Source organism: Fundulus heteroclitus, chromosome 18, assembly GCF_011125445.2.
Source record: "Fundulus heteroclitus isolate FHET01 chromosome 18, MU-UCD_Fhet_4.1, whole genome shotgun sequence".
NCBI lineage: Eukaryota > Metazoa > Chordata > Actinopteri > Cyprinodontiformes > Fundulidae > Fundulus > Fundulus heteroclitus.
The window spans coordinates 14,569,169-14,589,484 of NC_046378.1; the positions used below are offsets into that span (position 1 = coordinate 14,569,169).

Here is a 20,316-nt window from a genome sequence, read left to right on the forward strand (position 1 = left end):
CAGTTAGACAAAACCACCCCCCCCCCCCCCCACCTTCTCCACGTTTTGTTGCTCCGCACTGTATCACCACCCTGGATGGCGGCGCAGCAGCAAATCAGCACACAGCGGTGATTTAGCGCGATAACAACATCCGCGGCTCATGGCGTACACGCACACACACACACACACACACACACACACACACACACACACACACACAAAACGGCACACACCTGATCTTCCCCTCCTGTGGCACTTCGTGCGGCGGGTCGTCAGACAGCAGCCTGGAGTCTCCCTCCAGCACGTAGATGCACACACACTCCTGGAATATAAAAATCAAAACAGGGGAGACATACGCGCACCCTCGCTTGAAACATTAATCAGAATGTAATTGATATAATGAGAGACGAGCCTCGTGCGTTTGCAAAAAGGGCTTTGGCCTATATGCTCCCTGCAGCGATGTCGAGACTGACACAACAGGCTCCATCACTCTGAATACTAACAGGAAGCTTCCCCCCCTCCTCCTCCCCCCCCCAGGTAATAAATGGAGGAAATTTCAATTGTGTTCATTTGCAAATGTAAATTATGTACGTGTAAGTGTGTGTGTGTGAGAGAGAGAGAGAGAGGGAACAAATACCGTGCTGGGGAGCAGCTCCTGAACGCTGTCTCGCAGGGCCACTCGGAGTGAGCGTACATCAACAACTGCTGCCAGCCGCAGCAAGGCATCCTGGAGAGGAAGACAAACAAATTCCCTCATGTGTGTTTCCCTGTTTGTTTATGATATCAAAAAAAAGAAGAAATTATGAAGCAGAGGCCTCGGCTGCCACGTTGTGTTTTCTTTGTAGGTACAAGGTTTACACAGCCGCAACTATTTTATCCGCAATGACTTTGCAAGGCTGCAAGGAGCTTCTAAGTCATTTTTTTTTTCTAAATGCATCCTGCTCTTCAGTTGGCAACACAAGGGTGGCACTCAGAGCATAAAGTGAACTCAGACAGCTGAATTAGTTTTGCTCTCCACCGTACTCGGCGCTTGCGTTTTCGTTTCGGATCTGCGAAAACAAAGCACTTCAAAATTCATTTGCAGAGTTTGGTAGGTGGCTGACTCACGGAGTTAAAGTGCACGGGAAGTAATGGGCGGCTCTAGCAGAAGCACTTAACTCGCACAGGAGTTTATGAAAATACGGGGATCCTAATTACGATGGTTTCAATTAGGATCCGCCTGATTAAACAGCTTTCCACACCCAAACCTGCTACCGTTCCAATTTCTGAGGCCATACTGTATGCAGTACAAGACAAAATCACCGACGGGAGCTTGGAGAAAGCAAGGTCTCGAGAGAACTGAATTCGAGCTATACTTTGTAGATATACGTTAATCAGTGAAAGCGATTATGACCACTGACAGGTGAAGTAAATAACACTGATTATCTCTTCAGCATGGCACCTGTAAGTGGGAGCGAGTGAACATTTTGTTCTCAAAGTTCATGTCTTGGCAAAAATAGTCAAGAATGCTGATATGAGTGAGTCTGATCGATGCGAAACTGGGACGTCTCTAAAACAAGGAGACCCAAACCCAGCCTTTGGGAGCTACTATGCTGCAACTTTTAGATGTATTCCTGCTCAAACTTACCTGAATCAAAACGCTGAATTCCCTCATCAGTGTGTTATTCAGCTTGGCAGGGGCCTGGTGATGAGCCATTCATTTGATTTGGGTGTTTTTGAGAAGGGATGCATCTAAATGTTGCAGCTCTTGTGGAGTTCCTCGGTCTATACATCAGTATTTATATAAAGCCCCATAATGCTATGCTTGGCCAATGTGCCATAGGCACATGGAAACTCCTTTTTAATAACAGATTTGTGCTTTTTTTCTTACTTTAACATGTCTCTTTCCTTGGATAAACACAAGTCGTTGTGGACGAAAATATGTTCGCGGCACATTTTTCTTCCTCTAAATCTGCATTCAGCTTTACAAATGTTTAGCACTCAGAGGGATGCAACATTGGTTACTAGGACAGCAGCATGCAGCAGCCTCATAATTTGCACTCCGCATTACCTGAGACTTGCAGAAACGCTCTTCAGCATTTAGTCAACAAAGAGGCACCCCTGCAGCTTGCAGTGAAACGTAGGGGTGTGCTCAGTTTGGTAATATTCGACCTCTGTTTGCACTGATAACATGTCAGTCATCCTTTTGAAGACAAACAGATTTGCTACGCAGTTGCAGCTTTTAATTTGGGTGATGTGGCTTTTTACCCAGGGCGACTCGTCACAAGGGGGAAATAAAAGGTATCTCTCAGTTGTGCTCAAGTTTTCTATGGCTGGCAATGGGAATGGTTGGCACATGGTGCTGTGTGCAGTGAAACTACTGAAACTAAAATATTGTACAATATAGGTGGCTAATAATGTTTAAAGTTAGCTTTGCAACTCTTATACCGGTGGAAAATGAAAGGGCTATTTCAGCGTCAGCTGACCTGTCAGCGTCAGTTTATTTTTAGTAGAATTGATTACTGCAACGGTGTTTTTACATGTCTGCCTAAAAAGTGGATCAGACAGCTGCAGCTGATCCAGAACGCTGCTGCCCGCGTCCTCACTAAGACTAAGAAAGTAGAGCACATCACCCCAGTTCTAAAGTCCTTACACTGGCTCCCTGTATCTCAGAGAATAGACTTTAAAATACTTCTGTTAGTCTATAAATCCCTAAATGGCTTAGCACCTAAATACATTACAGACTTGTTATCAGTGTATCCACCCTCCAGACCACTAAGGTCTTCTGGCTCCAGCCTACTCTGCATACCTAGAACCAGAACCAAACACGGAGAAGCAGCATTTAGTTCCTATGCTCCACTTATCTGGAACAAACTTACAGAAAACTGTAAAAGTGCGGAAACCCTGAGTTCCTTTAAATCAAGATTAAAAACACATCTGTTTAAAATTGCCTTTGACTGTTCTAGTTAAACAGTTTTACTGTTTTTAATGTTCTTTTTTGTTACTACATTCTATCCCTACTTGCTTTTATTCTATTTTCTATCTACATTTTATTATTTTGCTATATCTTAATCATGTAAAGCACTTTGTATTGTCTTGTACTGAATTGTGCTATATAAATAAATTTGCCTTGCCTTGCCTTGCCTTAATCTCTTCTGTCTTTGCATTAATCCATCCATTCATTACCACCCATTCATCAGTCCATAGCCTGTACCTGCTTAACTGTGCCTATCTCTAGTGCTTATTGGGTGAGCAGTGGAGTACACCCTGGACTGGTTTCCATTATCTCTTGCACACATTGTGTGTTTCATCGGTTTCCCAGGGACGGCACGCAAAAACACATTGGTAACAGTGATTTGGGGGTGACCGTTTCATGTGTTTGAACTGTGGTAGGAAACCGGAGAGAACCCGCAAATTGCAAACAGAGCCAATGTTGAGATTCAGCTCAGGACCTTCTTGCTGCAATGCAACAGCGCTACCTGCCGGTCGATGCACACACATTTTATACCTCGGCTTTGTCAGGAGCGGGTTTGTGTTTGGGTCTGTGTGGAGCAGCAGGACACAAATGTTTTCTCCCAATTTTTTTTTACCCACAGTTTAGATTTATAAAAAAAAAAGTCCTTGCCTGTTGACATCTAAAATCTGCCCAAATAGTAGCGATTTACACCTCTTTATAGTTTCTGACATAAACAACAACCTGTGGAGCTGCTGCCATGCTAATTTGCCTTCTTTGCTTGCCAGCTCTGTGCACAAAAGCCTGTTTATACCTGGCCTGAGCAGGCAGACTTGAGAGACATGTATGAAGAATAAAGAAATGAGGGCATAAAAGAGTCGCTGAAGGATTGGCCACTTTCTTGACTCTGCACATTAATCTGTCGGCCAGAGGGAGAGACTTCCAGAGCCAATTTCAATGTCAAAAACATTTAGAGGATGGGTGGTCTAAAGGTTTTTTTTTTAACCATCTAATGAATATGTCAATTTAATCATACCGCTGGCATAAAACCCGACTAACCATAAAGTGAGAGCAGTTTGCTTTTCCTTGCAGCAGTGTTTTCGTTGCTGCACAAAAGAACGACATTATACAGCCCCATCCACATTTGCCGACACCCCTGGTGGAGATGTGTCAATAAAGACCATCGGTGCATAGTGACAAGATAAACCTAGGTCCTCATCCAGCATCGTTGACACAGTTTAAGTTATTTGAAACTTTTTTATACATTGTTCTGGCAGCAGATGGGCACATTTATGTCAAATAACCGTTTATGAGATAAACTTTGGGCTGATTTCAGTGGAAAGTTCTCCTGTCTTTCCCATTTGAAGAGCGGCAAATCTTCCTGGTAAACAGAAAGTTACCAATTATTGATTCAAGGTTCCTAGACACTAATCGATGTAAAATAAATGGCTCCATACATGGGTCGCACACTCTGCCCCTGTGCCACCACCGCACCCCTGCTAGGTTTATTTTATAAGTTATTAGAGGTGACTTTTAAATTTCTTTATAAGGCGTTTCAATAAATGCGGATGCCAGACATAAAACTATCTGGTACATGCAGCATTACCCAAGCATCTTGATTATATGAAATAGAAATGACAGAGAGACCAGCCTTGGCTGATCTACCTCCCTTATGACATCTTTAAATTCATAGCAGAAGTATTTTTACGCCCCGTGCGGTCTACTTAAATCCCAACCTGTTAGTGTTATCACAAAGCATAATCGTTTCATGTAACCGCTGTCTGAAGAAACATCTCAGTGGGAACTCAAAATCTGATCAAAGCAGAGGAAAAAAAAAACAATGAAAGAAAAGAATCAAGACTTAACATCCTGCAGCCTCGAAAACTGTGCTCTGAATTTAGCTTGAAAAGAAAAGAAGCTGCTCGGCTTCCTGAACAGTGAATACCTTAAAGTGGACGACATTTCGTGCTCTTTCCGTGAGTGTCAATCTCTCATCTCTGTTTTTACTTTTCTAATTTTCCCCTCCTATTTCAAAGCTTCTCTGCTGTTTTTTCCCCCCCCCAGCATCTGTATTCAGCCTTTCTTTTCTTTGGACCGAGGGCAAATCAAGGAAGAGAAGGGCTAGGGTGGTGGCAAAAGGGGCAAAGGATGGGGTTTCTTAGAGATCAGGGATGGTGGTGGGGGCGTAAAATGTGAAGGAGGAGATTTGGAAAAAAAAAAAAAGGGAGAGAAACTGGAGTGTTGTCATGGCTGCGCACTCGATGTTGGTCATTACATATGATTAGACATGATTAAATGCGATTAGCTTTGATCACTCAATCAGCCTGCCAGAGCGCGTTGTAATGAAGTTGGAGCGATGCCAGCCCATGTATGAGCATCCGTATGCGTTATAGTGCGTCTGACAGAACCAAGGTGAGCGGGCGCCTGTTGCTTTTTAAGTTATGGATCGCACGACTCATGGATCTCGCACAAATTCCTGTAAATAACGCTTGACTGTAGGGAGATTTTACCAGCAGGAAACGAGTCCTCTCCGCTCTGCAGTTTAGTCCTCACGAGCAACAGAGGATGTAACTTGCCATCGTTTGTACTTCACTGATGTGGATGTATGTTACTGGCAATAATAAGATGTGTGTCTCGGTAAATGTCAGACTCCGTCCTGCGAGCTTTCGCCAATAATGTCTTGCCATGTACCTCAAACCATCTGTTACATTAATTTACCTACCTTTCCATCCATCACTGAACATCCTCTCTCTCTCTCACACACACACACATGCAGATGTTCAAGCACAAAACGTGACCATTTATTTATTTGTCTTGATTCCTTAATGTCTAAGCTCTTACCAAATTTGTTTGAATGAAGAAAAATGTTTGGATTTTCAAAAATCCACTGAAAAAAAACAAAAAGAACAAAAGACATGACAACGAAATCCTGGTGTTTACAGTGCCGTTTTACACATACTGTCACGTTACAGCCACCCTTAAAGTATTTTATGTGATAGACCAAGACACAGGAGTACACACTTGTTAAATGAAAAGGATCAATGTTTTTGAATGTTTTGTTTATTAAGCAAAACCTGAAAGGTTTGTTGTGAATTTATATTCAGACCCTCTGAGTTTTCACAGTGTCCCTTCTCTTTTGCAAAAAGAGGTAGGGATCTATCAGATTGGATGGAGAGCAGATAAGAACATCAATTGTCTTGTCTTCACTTGCTGCCTGATATCACTTGCATTTAGGTCTGGACTTTGAAATAGGTCATTCTAAAATATGAATATGCTTTGATCAAAACCATTTCAGGGACGTTGTCCTGCTGGAAGCGTCGGCCACCCTTTAACAGGTTGTTCTTCAGACTTGTGCTCAATTCATCTTCCCATCAACTCTGAAAAGCTTCCCAGGTGTCCCTTCAGAAGGAAAGCATCACCACAGCATGATGCCGCCACCACCGTGGAGATGTTGTGTTCAGGCTAATGCGCTGTTTGGGTTCCGACATTACACATAATGGATTTCATCTAGAAAAAGTTACTGTTGGTCTCATCTAACCAGAGCACTTCCTCTAATAAGCTTACAGTTCCTCCAACATGCCTGGTAGCAAACGCTAAATGGGATCCATATCTTTATTCTTACTACTTTCCCATGGTCACAGTGTACAGGTGAGTATTTTTAAAACCATTTGTATGTGCAGAATTAGGGCATTTGTGCAAGAATACAGCTTGTAAATTACAATACATTTAAAATACAGTATAGGGTGCAGCAGTGATTTAAAAGTAAAACAACTGAAACAGTGCAGGAGAAAGTCACAGTGTACAGGTGAGTATTTTTAAAAACCATTTGTATGTACAGAATTTGATTGTGCAAAGGGCATCTGTGCAAGAATGCATTCAGAAACTAAGAGTTCAGCAGCATTTGTAATTTATTGTCATTGCAACATACATTCCTATGAAATTTGTCCTCTGCATTTAACTCATCCCCTTGAGGAGCAGTCAAGTCACTGTGCGGCACCAGGGGAGCATTCTGGGGCTAAGGGTCTTGCTCAGGGACCAAGAGTGGCAGTCTGCAGTAGTTGAGTCGTGCAGCGGAGACAGCGGCATTGGAAAAGAGGCAAAATTAGCCGATTCCTACAGGGCTGCCTTAGAGAGTTCCAGAGCTACGTTGAAAGCCACGTTTCTGCAGCGTTAAACAATCCTGTCATGTTCTCGTAAAGTATTGGTTTGTTTGAGATGCCTCTAGGAGCAGTGTTGCCAGGTTAGATGTGTTTTCCACCCAATTTGACAGTTTTCATTTTTATTTTGTGGGTAAAATTTGCTTTGGGTGAGTGGACATAATTTGTGCAGATTTGGAGTCAGTTCAGCAGTTCTTGAGTTAACTTATTAATGTCATTGTTTCATCATTAGTCATTGGTTCATAGCTGTTATTGTGGAAACTTGACTCAGCTATGTACTGATCACAAATCACGATGGATTATATTATTGTTCAGAGGAGTAAGTTCAGCGTTCAGATCTTCAGCCTTTCATCCAACAGTGGATTTTGCAAAAATGGTAAAAAAAAAAATCATAACGGCCATAGTAAATGTAATTATTTCAAATGTGTAGAATTAAGCTTTGCATATTTATGTGTACACATTGATCATAGTTTGTGTCTTGACTGTGAAACAAAGTCTGTTTTGAAGTCAAATCTGATCTGCAAACATGTTTGGGGGGGAAGATGTCACGTTACACTCTCACTGGATTTGTTGTTGCTGTGCTGTGTTGTCTGGTCTTTGGGAAAATAATTTAGGGTTTTTGTTGGATTTCAGCTTTGGAAAACTTATAGTACTGATGTGCATTCAGGCCCGCTCATAAAGTAAATATAACATAATTTCATTGGGCGGGTTTTTGTGTGTTGTGGCGGTTTTTAACAGATTTTTGGGCTGGAAAACCTTGTCGCTACCTGGCAGCACTGTCTAGGAGGCATTTTGGTTGTTTTAGGTTAGCAGAATCTTAGAAAAAAAAAAATAAGACGCTAGTGGCGCTAGCACTATTAGCATTTTATTTTAAGCAAATTAGCAAAATGCTAACCATCAGTTGTCTGTGTCTTTTCAGCTGCAGTTAAGTGAATGGCAATTATATGTAAATCTTTTCAGCATGTATGAATCTCATTGTTAAGTTGTGTATGTGATTTTTTTCCAATAACAATTATAACTTCATTGTGATATAAAAGTCATGTTTTATGTTACAGTTTTACTTCGCTTGGGTTGCTACGAGAGGGGCAGTGCCTGTCAATTGTGACGTAGTAATCGGGAGGTTTTTACTTATTGCCAAAAAACAGCTGAATGTTTCTTTTAACGCTTGGACCGTTTGTAGAAGCAAGAAGAAAGAGAAGTACAAAAACCTGCAAAAAGTTCATTCTTTTTTTTTTTAATAGGCCCCCTTTAACTGATTAAGTGATTAAAGCAAACTGGTTTTTCTGGGTTTTATCTACAGGTATCAGAGAAAAGGGTCAGAATACAAATACAAGGCAAACTTTTTTGACATTTATCTGTAACAAATAAAATAAAATATCAGTTTCCTTCCACTTCACCAATTGTTACTATTAATGACGACATTCACCTGGACTAATATAAAAGAGACTAGACATTCCAAATGTCCGCTCACATGTTTTTTTGTTTGTTTTATTTAAAAAATGTTTCTATAAATACAATATTGGCCCTACACATAAATTTACTGTCACCATTGATTTACTGAAGCACTTTGGCAGATTGTACTGGACCACAGCCTCTGCTTATAAAACAATCTGAATGCAAGATTTCAGGAAATGTCACACTGAGTCACACTGTGAATTGTCCTTTTCTTTTACTCGTTTCCATCGGTCGTCCTTCACATCTCTAATCGCCAAAATGTAAAGTTCAACCCCGACCTCTTCAGCGTTATGTTGATCCACAGGTCCCCCCCCCTTCCTGTTCCGGCTGCTTGCATCAGGGCGACGCTTTGCAGCCGTCTTTATCTGCAGCTTTTCTAATCACTTGCAGTTCTCTGACATTTTGAAGGGTGCCTGTGATCAGCATGGCCAAACGCAAATTGTTCTGAGCCTTATCGCTGTCATTCTGCATGCACACATTTCCCCATTCCAGAGACTCCAGCGTTAGCCGGTTCACCTTGCCGCAAACTGCAATCTGATATTTTAGACACCACGATGCTCCAAAAAAAAAGCTTTGAAAGAAAAGTCAAAACATTCTAGTTAAAATGACTGACTACAGAGAAGCACATTTCCCTATTATCCTATTTTTTTCTAGCAGGTTTTCTCAAAGGTGGTCAACAAGATATGCAGCATCTAAAGCTTGCACGCTTCCTCTGCAACAGCAACCCTTACTTTGCTCTTCAGGGAACCACTTAAGCCACAAGCATCGCGCTGAAACTGTGCGGCAGCTGGTGCAAAACGCCGAGAAAGTAGCGGTAAGAGCCTAAAGCTGAACTTGTAGAGAGAAAATTAGATTGCAGACATGCAGGGCTCGACTGGTGCACGGGGCCAACCTGCTAATAAATGTAAGTAAGGAAGGAAAACAGGGGGCTGAAAAAAAAAAAAAATAGACGCCCGCCTCTTCCCTCCATCGCTTCCCCGAACTACAGCAGGCATAAATCTGAGTTAATGGAGAGGGAGCCAGACGTTTGCAGCAAAAACTCCGGGAGGACATCTCACTGAAAAGTTTAATTAAGTCTACGCGGACAAGGCTGCAGCCACCAGGATAAAGCCAAATCAGCTCTGTGTAATGGCAAGATAATTTTCTAATGTGAAGATCTTGGCCAGATCCATTTTTTCTGTAGTTTATTCTGTCCTGGATGTAAGAGCTGATGCTTTTGTCTGACGTCTATAGGACATGTTTGGTGTTGACAAACAACTTTCATGAACAATCCTAAAATGTATTCATTGTATAAGCTATAGTCTTTGCAGTTGATAACAAAATGATTTCCCCCCCATCTGTAGTTGTAACTGCACAAACAGTGAAGTGAGACTTCTTGGTGTCTCTATCGTTTCCTTGATGGACTCAGCGAATAAATACTGAAACAGCAGGAGTGAGGAAGAGATTTAGCCCTGAGGGACCGACTGCTGCAATATTGCATATGTATAATTGGAAATGCAAGAAAATAATCATAGAAATAGATTTAATAAAGAAAGAAAATAAAACAGACTGGTGCAGTGAGACAGAAACAACATTTAAAAAAAAAAAAAAGATTAGCAGGTAACAGTAAATAGCACATTCCCAACTGCCTTCTCTATTTATTTTCAATGAAGAGAAAATAAAACTAATTTTGCAGACAAGGTATAAGAGAAAATCTAATTTTCCACGTATTAAATGTACAATATACTTCAATTATGAGAAAATTGAGTTACTTTAACACCTACTGGGGAAAAAAAGCTTGCAGCTTTATCTCATTTCTAGATTGCGCAGTATAATTATATTTATATCAGCTTCCCCCTCATAGAAATTGACTTTTAGTGGATGTAACGAGTTTAGATATCGGCAACACTAACAGCAAACTGAGAACTGTCAAACAGCCAAGGATAAGGACAATAAAGTGTGCTGGCACAGAAGGGCTCAGAGTGTCTGAAGCATCCAAATAGATCACAGTCTCCAGTCAATGTTTTGTCAAAGGTTCAAGGCCTAAATATATCATTAGATTAAACAAAATTATGCCCTCAGAAGATCATTTTTGCATACTGGTCCAAGTGATTAGATGCCAACGTCAAGCATGCAGCATAAACACAGCTTCAGGGCAAGGTCAACCGATCTCAGTTTCACTAAAACATCGTGTTTAATAAACATGAAAACTGTGAATCTTTTCAGACGATGGAGGTCGTGCATTTTAAAGAGATGGGTCGCATGTGGATTTGGTTGGAACAAAAATAATCACTTTCAAAGCTTGGCTGTAGGAGTTTTTGGTTATTTTTTAGGTATTTGGATATATGGCAATAACTAAAACCAAACAATTACATCAAGACTTGTGCACTATAGACTCCATCACTTATTTAATTTTGCTCTCAAAGAGCCAGGCTTTACGGTCATACACAGTGATAACTGTGTGGGTTATAATGGTACAACTGCTTAAAAGCCACTTCGTTTGGGACTCACTGTGCCACTCCCTGCACTGCCACCTACTGACGCTGTGTACTTCTGTTTCTAACTATGGACGTTGGCATCCAACGCTCCAAGCCTGTTTGTAACAAATGTGTCTAAGAACATAAGGACATCTTTTTGTGGATGGGTACAGACCAGGTTCAAGTATTACTTTACAAGACGCTCAACATTCCTCATGGTAATGCAGGGGAAAGGCTGCACTTTACTGTAGCTTTACTTATTATAAAAAAACTGCTTTATTCTCATAATTTTACTACTTTATTCTTGTAATATTATGACTTTATTCTCATAATTTCCACACATACACACACACAAAAAACTCTCACGAGCCAAAAGTCTCTGGCATTGTTATTTTGAGGGTTGCAGGGTAAGAAGTTTGGGAGCCCCTGTTCTAAACCTTGCTTAATTGAGAAGTTTCAAAGCTAAATTCAATATCTAATGAGCCAGTTTTTGTACATTCGGCCATTAAAGATGGCCTATCCAACTTGAAGTTTTCAACATGTGTCTACTTTGTCACCTTTTGTACATTCACTGAATTATATTCCATAATTATCTTCTAACCACTCACCCTTATCCCAGTTCAGCTATTAAGCCAAGATGAGCTACAAGAAAAGTAATTGCTTTTTAATGGACAGACAACAACTTTGCTTTTAATTTCACACAGAAATAGGCAGAATAAATCAAAAACGCCTGGATCAAGGATTTCAATGACCCTGACACCATATGCGGATCATTAAGAGCTCGATTACAGCCGTGGACGCACTGGAAGGTACACAGGCCTCCGCGAATCAGATTAGATCAGACAGTTCGCTGAAGACTAATATTCCAAATTGGTCACATTAGACGTTAACCTATCTGAGGTAAGGAGCTGTCGGAGAGGATTAGTTTAAGGAGTTAATTGGAGCCTTTAGGGTGACTCCAATATTTTTCATCTGCTGCATTGTTCACAGAGCCATCCAACACAGCAAACCAATCTGCATTTCAATAGGCTCGACCTTGATGTAGCACCAAGGGGACGGTGGGTAATGGCATTCCACTTGCAGATGATTAAAGGCGTCCCAACCCCCTGCCTATAGAGATTTATTTAAAATCCACTATTTATTTGTTGTGATGAGCCCCTCCGTGGTTTACAGCAAATCATTAGCATGCTTAGTTCATCTACTGCATGTTTGGAAGTTGATGTTTAATTCGATAGGAGGCAAACTATTGGACTCTTTACGTTTAGTGAATAATTGATGCAGAATGATTTTCCCCCAGTTGCCAGTCGATAAAGAGGCAGAGGACTGAAAACCGACAGCTGCCAAGACTAAATGAGCTCGTCTAATTAAAAAATAAAAAAATAGAAAGAGGCATACATTCACTTACCTGTGCAGCCAGGTTGGAGGAGGAGGAGGAGGAGGGGGGGTGTGTGTTGTTGCATTGGGTCCTGGTTGTTATTCCAACAGAGCTGGGTCTCCAGTAGCATCACTAACATACTGGAGACACATGCACTGTAGAATACAGCCAAGCCATTAAAGTGAGTGCCCTCTGATGAGCACACGCATACAGTTCAATCACGCATCACTAAAGGCAAAAATGTCTTCTGGACACATTTATTGACTTCATGCTGCCTCAGATGCTTTCTAGTTTCAACTTTTTAAAGTCTCGCGCAACACCTTCCAGGTCAGCGGTAGTGTAGCGCACAAAAAAAAAACTGTGAACCAAAAACATTTCAAGTTTTGAAACAATAGACGGATGCAGTGCGATACTCAGATGTCTTTTTTTTTTAAACTAACCACATCTGCCAGCCATCAGAAACTGACAGGATTAGGATAAAAAGCTCTGATATTATTTACAAAGACTTTTATTACACTACAGTTTCTTCACTTAACTATGAAATGCACTCAGCATTGGTCTTGATTAACAGAGCAGGAAGAAAGAGTGTAAAAACTATGATTTGTAAGTGAATTGTGGAGTTGTCATTATCTGGATCATTATTTTGTTTTAGGCAGCATTTATTTTAAACAAGAGTTTCCTGGGGTTAGCCTGTAAGATTATTAGCTGTGGCTGATAACCTTGGCTTGCCGTATACTTAGCTCAAGATGTAGCTGAGACCACCTTTGTACTGGATTAAAATCACGCTGCATACACCGGGATATAACAGGGTTAAAAACTTTCACTTTTTTAGCCCTTAAATACATTCTGTTGTGTACTTGGAGTCTCTAGGAAAGCAGTGAACTTGAATGGAGCTGCTGCGTAGATATCTTTATATTCTGTTTGGGTCATATTTTTCAAGATGTTCAGTTTTCTATTCCGTTTTTTTTTCAACTATTACATCACAGTATTTGCTACGGAGCAAAGTCATGGACGTCCAGCTTCCCGATTTTGCGAATTGGCCATTTCTATGTCTCTGAGCGATTTTGCAGTCCAAGCTGAAGGATGCTGAAGCTGCAACTGGATATGTCAAAATCCCCGGTTGTTGATTATATTATCCCACAGCATACTACAATGCTGGGACGCTTCAGATTTAAAGAGACCGCACCAAAGCGAGTTGCTCTCGGACTCACCTCAGAACACACTGCAAAAACAGAACTAAAAATAAGTAACATTTTCTTAAAATGAGTGTATTTGTCCTTAATTTGAGCAGGTAAATAAGATAATTTGTCAATGGAATGAGTCTTTTTTACCCCTAAAATAAGATAATTAGTTATAATGCACTTGAAATAAGTTGATGGAGATGAGTTCTTCCTATTTTAAGTGCCAAACTCTCATTCCATTGGCAGATTATCTTATTTACCTGCTCAAATAAAGTACAAATACACTCATTTCAAGAAAATTGAAACTTATTTTGAGTTTAGTTTAGTCTGTTTTTGCAGTGCAGGGGTAAAAAGGAGGGTAAATTAACGAGGAATTCAGACCAAAGCATTGCAGTTTCATTTTAAAGGCCACGACTGAATGATCTTAATGTGAAAAGGAAGAACTGAAAAGCATGCTAGCTATATCCCCTTTAAATCGCGGCACAAAGTTCTTCTCTTGCTGCTCCGTCATCAGGTGAGGGTCTTTCTGTTAAGGAGCAAGCACCATCGGTTTTGATACTGCTGAGGAGCGAGCAAGCTTTTTAGGAGCACACGAAGATGCAGGAGGAGGAAACTTAGACGTGGAGCACCCCTGAGAGGGGCATTCTGCATGATAATGTCAGCCTGGAGCTGTGCTCTCTCCGCGCATGTCGATGAACGCAGTTGGAAGGAATCTTGCACACAAAACACAAAAGCTGTTTACATTGTGGCTCTCAAGCCTGAAGACATTAAATACAATGCTCGGTGCTCTCTTTGACAGCTTGACAAGCCCTTTTTCCATTTGAACTACAGACGAAGAAGAACTTATTCTGTAGCAGGAAGATCTGTCCACCAGGAGCACGATCACATAATGTGTGTGTGTGTGTGTGTGTGTGTGTGTGTGTGTGTGTGGTGGTGGTGGTGGGGAGGCACTGATTGTCTTTTAGTTGAGCATTGGCAGGACTCTTTGGCGGTAACGGTGACAAGTCATTTTGGCGACCAAGCCTTGAAGTATGTTTGGGTCACACGTCGTGAATGAGTTCCTCCACACAGAATTTGAAAAGCAGATACTCTGCCACCATGAAAAGGAACCGTCACAATATCAGCAAGGGAGTCTTTGGCATGATCCAAACATTTGGGTCCATCAGCATAAAAGGGAGCGCCACATGTTTTTAAATTGTCTATGTACAGGTGTGACATTAAAAAATGGACGTTATGGGAGTTTCGCTAACCGTAGACTCCTGGCATAGAAACATTTCTGACATACTGTAGGAATTTAGGTTTGATTTAAACGTAGGAAAAATAAATTTGGCAGATTATGTGGCTTTTCAATATTCAAAGCTTTTAGCTGAAGCTTCAGTTGCTCTCTGCTTTCGTTAGTCATGGATACAGATGATAAAACTGTAAAAACTGCGAACAATGTGACCTATACTTTGAAAATAATAATTACTAACCCTCTTCTTATAAGCCAAAAGGGCTAATATAGAGTAAAGTAAGCCTGCCTAAGAATGAAGGCAGGTTTACAAAGCTATATTTGAGTTTTGTAAAAAAAAAAAAAAAAACAGCATCAAGATATCAATGAAAATGTTGACCTCTGGCTTATAAAGAGAATCATCCTGATGATTGCATAGTAAAGATTTGCAGGGTTCTTTAAAGCATTGACTGCATTTATTAAACCGAAAAGAGCCAACAGACTATTATTTATAAATATTTCCCCTGAACGACTCAGGGGGAAACGAATGATTGGCAGAAGGAGCAAGAAACAGGAAATCAGACCTGAAAGAACAAGCAGACAGGCAGGACCCCGGCAGACGAAACAAGGTAAGTCAATTCCATGAAGACGGAGAACCGCTCACTGATGAAATTCACACTCTGCTCCGAGGAGACGAGAGCAGCGGCATTACAGAGACGGCCGGGGAGCCCAGTCTGTTCCCTGTGCGCTGCGATATAACACAAATTTAAAATGAAACGCATTCTTATCTCGCTCTGGGAAGACGTCAAGTCATAATTAAAGCCCGTGGCAAAATTTTATATGAGCTCATCTAAGAAAAGTGTCCAACATGACTTACACGGAGCACACCCAGATGCTTTAAAAACTTGACAGTGATATTGTGACGGTTATAAATGTCTGCCTATTCTCCCCTAAGTCAGTCTGAGGCGCTTTAAGCTTCTCCAGAGACGACATCAGACAGCTGTTCTCATCACATCTCATCTGTAGTTCGTTTTAATTAAAGAGGAAAGAGGAAAAGAAGAAGAACAAAAGTTTGAAAGAAGGCGCTGTGGATTTGTATGTTGACACATGAGCTTGAACAGCGTATTTCAGGGGGTTTGTCTAAACTGCATGGTCCTACACCTGGGGGGCGTGGCCTGGGCAGAGCGTTGCAGTCACACCTGCATGCAATCGTCTCATCTACCTCTTGTCAGAACTTAGCAGACAGCGCCATGCAGTTCTCTGCTGGCGCTGTCCCCTCTGCTCTCTCCACAGGTGACTGCAGCTGACTGGTGGGCGGGGCGCGCACACCTGCGGCTCGTTCTGCGAGTCAGCGCTGGAGTATAAGAGCAGCGCTCAGACAGCCGGTGGATGCCTGAGTGTTAGCATCAGTGGTATGCTTGTGTGGCCACTGTCTGTCAAACGATTATTGCTCGCATCTAATCAGTGCCTCTTGTCCTCTCAGGTTTCCCGTGCCTTGATCCAGCCGTGGCGCTTATGCACTCGTCTTGCCAGACTTCAGAGGAAAACCAGTCAGTCCGACTCGCCAGATTCCACCGGCTGTCCTCGACCACCTCGGGCGCTGCTCGGACCTCCCCTTGCTCCCTCAGCTCACCGCCGCTCAGTCACCAACCTCCATCAGAGCCGAAAGCGCTAAGTTCCTCCTCCGCTCCACTTCCCCCGGTCCGGTCCCCGAACCTTGTGGTAAGCGCCCCGCCCCTCAGTCCGTTATTTCTCTCACCGCAACCCAGCCTAAACTTCTTGTTTCTCTCCCTAGATCCTCTCACCCCGGCTCCGTTCAGCCTTAAATTCTGTGATCAGCCAGCTCCGCTCCTGTAAATAAACCTTTAAACTGCTCATTGTTGTCCCAAGTGTCTCTCTGCATGTGGGCCAAATACGTCCGAAACATGACAGAAGAACACTCAGGCCAACAATCTGACCCAGCAGGGGCATTTGGGACGACTTTAACAGCCCATCAGGAGCAGCTTCAGACCCTCCACATGGCCGTGCAAACAACACAGAATCAGTTGCAGGGGCTGGCAGCTCAGATCAGTCAACTATCTGACACTTTCCGTGCTACACTACAGTCCGGCTCGGCATCCAGTGGTGCCCCTGAGCCCCAATCTGCCGATCCTCCCCGATCTGTACCTGAAAACTCAGCCCCTAGTCCAGAGAAATTCTCTGGGGATAGTGAGGATTGTGCTGGTTTTCTTTTTCAGTGTTCGTTAGTTTTTAACCAATCCCCGCAAAGATTTGCGCTAGATGAGGCAAAGATCTCATTCGTTTTACGTTTATTATCTGGGAAAGCTTTAAGATGGGCTGAGTCCCGCTTCCCAGACTGTCAGCTTTTCGGCTGCACTTTTGCTGAATTTTTGCAGGAATTTAAAATGGTTTTTTCCGCTGATTTCGACCCAGTTCAGCAGTCCCGACATCTTTTAGCCCTCAGGCAGCGTGGCAAGCGGGTCTCGGAGTTTGCTATAGAGTTCCGCACCCTGGCGGCTGCTGCGGGCTGGGAGGCTCGCGCTTTGAAAACCGTGTTTTTTCAAGCCTTGGACGAGCCACTCAAAGATGAGCTGGCCCGCCTCGAGGAACCCGCCACGCTAAACGAATTGATCGCGTTAACAATCCGCTTAGACAACCGTTTAAGGACTCGAGGCAGGGGACGCGCAGAGAGGCCAGTCCTCTACCGGCCGCCTCCTCCCACACCTGACCGCGTACCCCTTCGCCCTGTTGCCACTCCTCCTTCCCCCCCGGAGCCCATGCAGGTGGGTCGGGTACGTCTGACTCCTGAGGAGAGGCAGCAACGTTTTGATGACAAACTATGCATGTACTGCGCGTCTCCTGAGCATTTTGTTAACACCTGTCCTGCTCGGCCAAAAGGGCGGGTCCGTCGTCAGTAAAGGGGAGGCCGGTGGACCACACTGAAGTTTCGCTCCCCGCATCTCCTAGGCTCTGCTTACCCACAACGCTGTTAACGGCTAACAAGAATTTTGCTCTATCCGCCCTGGTTGACTCAGGGTGCGACCTTAATTTAATTGACCAATCTTTTGTTTTGCGAGCCGGGATTGAAACTGTTCCTTTGTCTACCCCCCTCCAGGTTTCTGCCCTGGATGGGGGCAGTCTTCCCCGGGTAACTCAGCAGACCAAGCCCCTTGAGGTTGTTATCTCCGGTAATCATAGGGAGTTTATTTCGTTTTTTGTTTTCCCAGTTAAGCACGCTCCTGTCGTCCTGGGTTTCGCTTGGTTAAATAAGCACAACCCGCATATTAATTGGGCCGATCGGCGAGTCGAGTCCTGGTCCCAGACGTGTCTGTTTCGCTGCTTGCAATCTGCTGTCCCTGCGGGGCCCCCTTCCACGCCGTCTTTCGCTGAGGGTGACTCAGTAGATTTTAGTTTTGTTCCCGAGCAATATCATGACCTGAAATTAGTCTTTAGTAAGGCCCGGGCTGAATCTTTACCACCGCACAGACCATACGATTGCGCAATCGAGCTTTTGCCGGGCGCTCCCCTGCCTTCTAGTCGCCTTTATAACATTTCCCGTGCAGAGCGACAGGCGCTGGAGAAATACATTAAAGAATCCCTAGCATCTGGTCTAATCCGTCCCTCCTCTTCTCCGCTTGGGGCTGGGTTCTTTTTTGTCGGCAAAAAGGACGGATCTCTCCGTCCCTGCATTGATTATCGAGGGCTGAACGCAATAACTGTTAAAAATAAATATCCCTTGCCACTTCTTTCCTCCGCCCTGGAACCGGTGCAGTCCGCCACAATTTTCACAAAATTGGATCTGCGCAATGCTTACCACTTGGTTCGGATCCGCCGGGGGGACGAGTGGAAAACAGCGTTTAAGACCCCACTAGGGCACTTTGAATACCTAGTGATGCCCTTCGGCCTGTGCAATGCGCCTTCAGTTTTCCAAGCCATGGTAAATGATGTCCTTCGGGATTTTCTAAACATTTTTGTCTTCGTCTATCTGGATGACATTCTGATCTATTCAAAGACTCTCGCTGAACACCAACATCATGTCCGACTAGTTCTTCAGCGCCTCCTGGAAAATCGCCTTTTCGTCAAGGCCGAAAAATGCGAGTTTCATAAGCCTTCAGTAGTTTTCCTCGGTCTTATCCTGGAGGGTGGGCGGGTCCGATCAGATCCGGAAAAGATCAAGGCTGTCATCGAATGGCCGGTGCCTGAAACACGGAAGCAGCTCCAGCGCTTCCTCGGTTTTGCCAACTTTTATCGCCGGTTCATAAGAGGTTACAGCCAGATCGCCGCCCCCCTGCACGCTCTCACATCCACCAAGGTCCCTTTCCGCTGGAGTGCCGACGCCGACTCGGCGTTTAATGATTTGAAGAACAGATTTTCTCAAGCACCTGTCCTCATTCATCCAGATCCTGCGAAGCAGTTTATTGTTGAGATCGATGCCTCTGACACCGGGGTTGGGGCCGTGCTCTCCCAGCATTCCAGCAGAGACCAAAAGATCCATCCGTGCGCCTTTTTTTCACGGCGCTTATCCCCGACAGAGCGCAACTACGACGTGGGAGACCGGGAGCTGCTGGCCATAAAGCTCGCTCTTGAGGAATGGCGTCACTGGCTCGAGGGGTCCGAGCAGCCCGTGGTTATTTGGACGGATCACAAAAATCTCACCTATCTACAGACCGCGAGGCGGCTCAACCCAAGACAGGCCCGTTGGTCCTTATTTTTCTCCAGGTTCAACATCTCCCTCTCCTACCGCCCTGGCTCCAAAAATCAAAAGCCTGATGCCCTCTCTCGCCTGCACGCACCCCAAGACTTCGAAAAAGAGCCGGCCCTCATCTTACCTCCCACCTGCACCGTTGGAGCGATACATTGGGAGATAGAGGATTTAATCCAGCAGGCTCAACAGTCTGACCCTGACCCAGGCAACGGACCCCCTGATCGGACCTATGTTCCCCCTGCTGTTCGTCCCCGAGTATTACAATGGGCCCACACAGCGAAATTCTCCGCCCACCCTGGTGTTCGCCGCACAACCACCTTCCTTTCCCGCTACTTCTGGTGGCCATCCATGTCCAGGGATGCCCAAGAATTTGTTCTAGCTTGCCCCGCCTGCGCACAAAATAAACCCTCTAACAGACCACCCGCGGGCCTCCTCCAACCACTCCCCGTCCCGGAACGCCCATGGTCTCACATAGCGTTAGACTTCGTCACCGGCCTGCCGTCATCCCAAGGCATGTCCAGGATGCATGTAGAGGTTTCCAATACCTGGTCGACTGGGAGGGCCGCGGCCCTGAGGATCGGTCTTGGGTACCGGGTTCCTTTGTCTCTGATCCTGCCCTGATCGAGTCCTTTTTGGCGTCCCGTCCTTCCACTTCCTCTGAGTCGCCAGGTGGCGACCGTTGAGGGGGGGGTGGTGTCAGAACTTAGCAGACAGCGCCATGCAGTTCTCTGCTGGCGCTGTCCCCTCTGCTCTCTCCACAGGTGACTGCAGCTGACTGGTGGGCGGGGCGCGCACACCTGCGGCTCGTTCTGCGAGTCAGCGCTGGAGTATAAGAGCAGCGCTCAGACAGCCGGTGGATGCCTGAG

The 20,316-nt window shown here is 44.0% G+C and overlaps 1 protein-coding gene across 1 annotated transcript in view; it reads right to left on the reverse strand.

Moving 5' to 3' along the window:
• The window catches only part of LOC118566760 (cGMP-dependent 3',5'-cyclic phosphodiesterase-like), a 220,738-nt gene that overhangs the window by 11,915 nt on the left and 188,507 nt on the right, over positions 1-20,316 (reverse strand). Inside the window, exons 3-4 of the mRNA XM_036150131.1 lie at positions 617-706; positions 213-301 (exon numbers count right to left, since the gene is read on the reverse strand). Coding sequence (XP_036006024.1) covers positions 213-301; positions 617-706 — 179 coding nt within the window. The remainder of the gene's footprint in view (positions 1-212; positions 302-616; positions 707-20,316) is intronic.